This window comes from Choloepus didactylus, chromosome 27 (genome assembly GCF_015220235.1).
Source record: "Choloepus didactylus isolate mChoDid1 chromosome 27, mChoDid1.pri, whole genome shotgun sequence".
NCBI classification, from domain to species: Eukaryota; Metazoa; Chordata; class Mammalia; order Pilosa; family Megalonychidae; genus Choloepus; species Choloepus didactylus.
Genome location: NC_051333.1, coordinates 2,794,554 through 2,798,183, shown reverse-complemented (window position 1 = coordinate 2,798,183; position 3,630 = coordinate 2,794,554). Strand labels below are relative to the sequence as shown.

Below are 3,630 nucleotides of genomic sequence, written 5' to 3'. Positions count from 1 at the left end.
GAAAGGAAATGTAAACATAAGAGCCAAAGAAGACAACCATGTCAGTATTTGAAATGTGATGTTTCCTAATTTACCCACTTAATTCATGTTCCGTATTCATAAATTTTCCATATTTTTCTGCCGTAACTTTTTACCAGGTAACGAAGAAGCCAAAAGTTTTTATCTATGAGCATGTCATTTTTTATAAATGTGTTGTGCACTGAGTCTTATTCCTCTTGCTCAGGATAAACTGGCGGAGAGGCAGTGCCCAGACTCATCACAGGGCAGATCCTCAGGAAGCCTTGGCCATCAGTCATTGGGTGTGAAGGAGCAAAAAATGGGCGCAGTGGCTCCGCAGCCGAAATTTTGGTGAATGTAAAGATGTGGGATCCGTTGCTAATGTCACAAAAGGAAATGCTTCCAATATCCATGTCCAGGAAAATCCCCACTCGGTCTAATCGAGGGTTCACCTGCAGAGGAGTCATGGGTACAGTGCTGGCTGAGTAGAAGTCTCCGTTTGTTAACCCCAGAGTCCAGAAGCCACGCTCTGAAGTCAGTACGATCTCCTCCTGTCGAGGAACAGAGTCTTTGCAGACGCCCAGATCCCACTCTTTGCTTGTTCCCACCTCCACCTCCCAGTAGTGGCGGCCAGAGGTGAACCGAGGGGTGCCCAGGACACAGATGGGGTGGAATCTCTCAGCGCGCTCTTCCCGATTCTGTTTGAAGAATCCACATTTCATTCTCCTCCGGTCGTCAGAGATGATGAGGTAGTTGTTGGCTGTGTCCACATCCAAGGTCATATCCACTGGGGAAAGAAAAGTGGTTCAGCAAATATTGGCCCACTCCTCATTTCTACCAAATGTCTCATTCACTGTCACCTCTTGAATTCTGCCCTTCCTCCCTAAATCAGAATTTTCTTGGGGAAACTTCCCTGACCTTCCTGATTGAGTTAAATTTTGTATATAGAATGAATGGACCTAATTGTAACAATAATTCGTCTTATAGTAGGAATTCTTTTTACATTGTTATGTGATTATGTGATTAAATATTTTTCTTCCCTTAAGTGTGAGATCTATGAAGTCATGGATCTTGACTGTTTGTCAATCTCAAAATTATATAAATTAGTGCCAATCCTGTAAAAAAATAGATATCTAATAGATATTTTGAAGGACAGAAAAATGATATACAAATTCCAGAATAATATTGAAACATTAAAGTTTGCTTTTTCTTTGTGTTAACACTCCCATTTTGTCCTATTGACCAGATAGTTGCAAACATTTCAGGACTTCATTTTCCCAGAGTTGTAACATGATGAGGGGGTGATGCTAGCAGCCCTGGGACGAAATGAGGAATCTCTGTGCAAGTCAAGTTAGAAGAAGGGATTCCTTTGGACATGAACAGGGATGTCTGTTTCTGGAAGCACCTTAGACCTGGAACTTGCATGGGGTGGTGTTGGAGGAGAGGGAAAGCTGCACATGAATGACTCTGTGGATCGCCAACACCTCCAGTGTGTCCCAGTGACCAGGACTGGAGCCCAGAGCTGATCCCCTAACACAGCCACGTGGGTAGAGCCGAGGGGAGTCTCCGAGGTGAACCCCAGGGGCCAACAGCCAATTCCTTCAGTCCATTCCCTTAGGATTCGGCTCAGAAGATGCTGGAAAATGTGCGGCCTCAGAGAGGGGTTTCCAAGGACAAAGAGTGTCTGGGACCAGTTTCACCGTCCCAAATGTGAGTCTGCACGGAGCAGAAAGTATACTCACTCAGAAAATACAGGAATCCACTTTTCTCACCCTTGCTGCGTGCTGAGCGCTGCCATCGATCCGCTCCCAGCACACCCGCCCCGACCACCCGCCCCCTCCACAGACCCTGGGGCGGGAGAGCCAGCCTGGGGTCGCCCGCGGGACCCGCCCGGGTCCTGGCACCTGCGGGTGTGCGCCGGCTGCCTGCCTGGAGCGCATCTGCCTACAGAGGAGCGCAGAGGATCCACCTTACAAGGAGCCTGTCCCCCAGCTGGATCGCAGGATAACCCCGCGGTAGCTGTGACGTGGGGTCGGGCGGTGTCTCCTGTGGCTCCGGGTCAGGGTGGGCCCGGGGCGAGCCCTGCGCGGACCCCTCTCTCCGGGCCCCACCGCCCCGCGCAGTGTCTCCCGCTTCCGCCCGGGGCCGCGCTGCGCTCCCTCGTGTGGGGTGGGGACACCCGGACTTTAAAGGGCTGGAAATGGATGTGAACCCGAGTGCTGAGACGCCGTGGGAGGCAGGGCACCAGTGGAGTCCCGGGAGCCACACGTGTGACCCGAGACTTCCTATTGGCTACAGTTTTAAAAAGTAAGATACACGCAAAACTGCTTGGAAAACCTTTAACTCAATGGATCCAGAAATACTCCTTGCACAGGCGGCAGCAGCCACACTGCAGGTTCTCCGTAGCTAGCGCAAGTCTGGTCCTGACATAAACGCTCCTCCCTTTGCAATCCCCAGGTGGGTCTAACCTGCGCCCAGGTGGGATCAGCTGTCCCTTGGGGCACAGGAGGGGCCCGAGGTTAGGGGAGAGCCTCGTGGGAGGGGGAGGCTGCCCAGAGGCCTTACCTTGGAACCGCAGCATCCTCGGGTTCATCTGGAGAGCGGCTCTCATGCGGGGCTCCAGGTCCCTGACCCTGGAAACCAGCCCCCCCAGCTGCCGATTGGGCCTGAGGTGGTTCCTCCGAGAGACCACGGAGCAGGAGGGGCACAGCAAGCCCTCCCCGCGGGGCCCCCTGTGCAGGGAGGTGATGCAGCCGGAGCAGCAGACGTAGCCACACTTCAAGATCATGGGTTTTTCAAGGTAAGCCAGGCAGACAGGACAGCTGCTCACTTCCTGAAAGTGCTCAGCCATGGCCACTGCTGGGGGAAATGTGCCGGATTATTAATAGAGATCCTGTGAATTCAATTTGACAATAGTCCTTGGGGCTCTTTCATCGATACAGGCCTAGAGAAATGATGCCATCCCTAGTACCAGGTAATGAAGATAAAATACAAACACAGATACAAATGCGGAAGACACATGGCCCTGAACTACCCATATTTGAAACGCTAGTCGGATTGAAGGACAGGACCCATCATTCAGCATTACGTTGAGATGACGGAAGGGCCTAGACTGGGCTGTCCAGGAGGGTGGCCACGGACACGGACACGTGGGGCATTGAACACGGGAGAAGGAGCTTCTCTGAATTAAAATGTGCTGAAAGTGTAAAATACCCCTGGATTTTAATATCTAATTGTAAACCTTAAAAACTAATCACATATAGACTTGATCATATTTTGGATATTAAAATTAATATCTCCTTTTTTTAAACTTTCATTATGTGGCTACTTGGAAATTTATAATTACATGTGTAGGTCACACTGTATTTCTCTTGGATATCATTGTTCTAGACTTAGAGATTGTCACCTCCCCAGCTGGTCCAACCCGACTGTGGGAAAAACCCACAGCAGCACCCGAGAGGCTGAAGTGGTCGATGGTGGAAACTCAAGTCATCTCTGTTAAAGTGACCAAACTGTGATTTGACTATGGAAAATGAGAAATATTTGTTTCTTCTACCCAGGAATTGAAATCTAGGTTCTACTTACTGGTCCTTGGTAGGGGCCAAGCGTCCCTAAGATCACACCCTCTACCTG

At 50.2% G+C, this 3,630-nt stretch overlaps 1 protein-coding gene across 1 annotated transcript; it reads right to left on the bottom strand.

Annotated features, from left to right (window-relative positions):
* Window positions 1-206: 206 nt before the first annotated feature.
* LOC119521843 (ret finger protein-like 3) lies at window positions 207-2,863 on the bottom strand. The gene is made up of 2 exons (XM_037820517.1): window positions 2,563-2,863; window positions 207-784 (listed from the first exon to the last, which is right to left on the bottom strand). Exons 1-2 carry the CDS (start codon window positions 2,846-2,848, stop codon window positions 207-209), a joined length of 864 nt encoding a protein of 287 aa, XP_037676445.1. The 5' UTR covers window positions 2,849-2,863.
* Window positions 2,864-3,630: the final 767 nt, after the last annotated feature.

Coding starts and splice junctions, on each gene's coding strand:
- LOC119521843 (XM_037820517.1), bottom strand. CDS start 2,848: ATGGCTGAGCACTTTCAGGAAGTGAGCAGCTGTCCTGTCTGCCTGGCT. Junction 785..2,562: donor GAGGATGCTGCGGTTCCAAG/GTAAGGCCTCTG, acceptor TTCTTTCCCCAG/TGGATATGACCTTGGATGTG.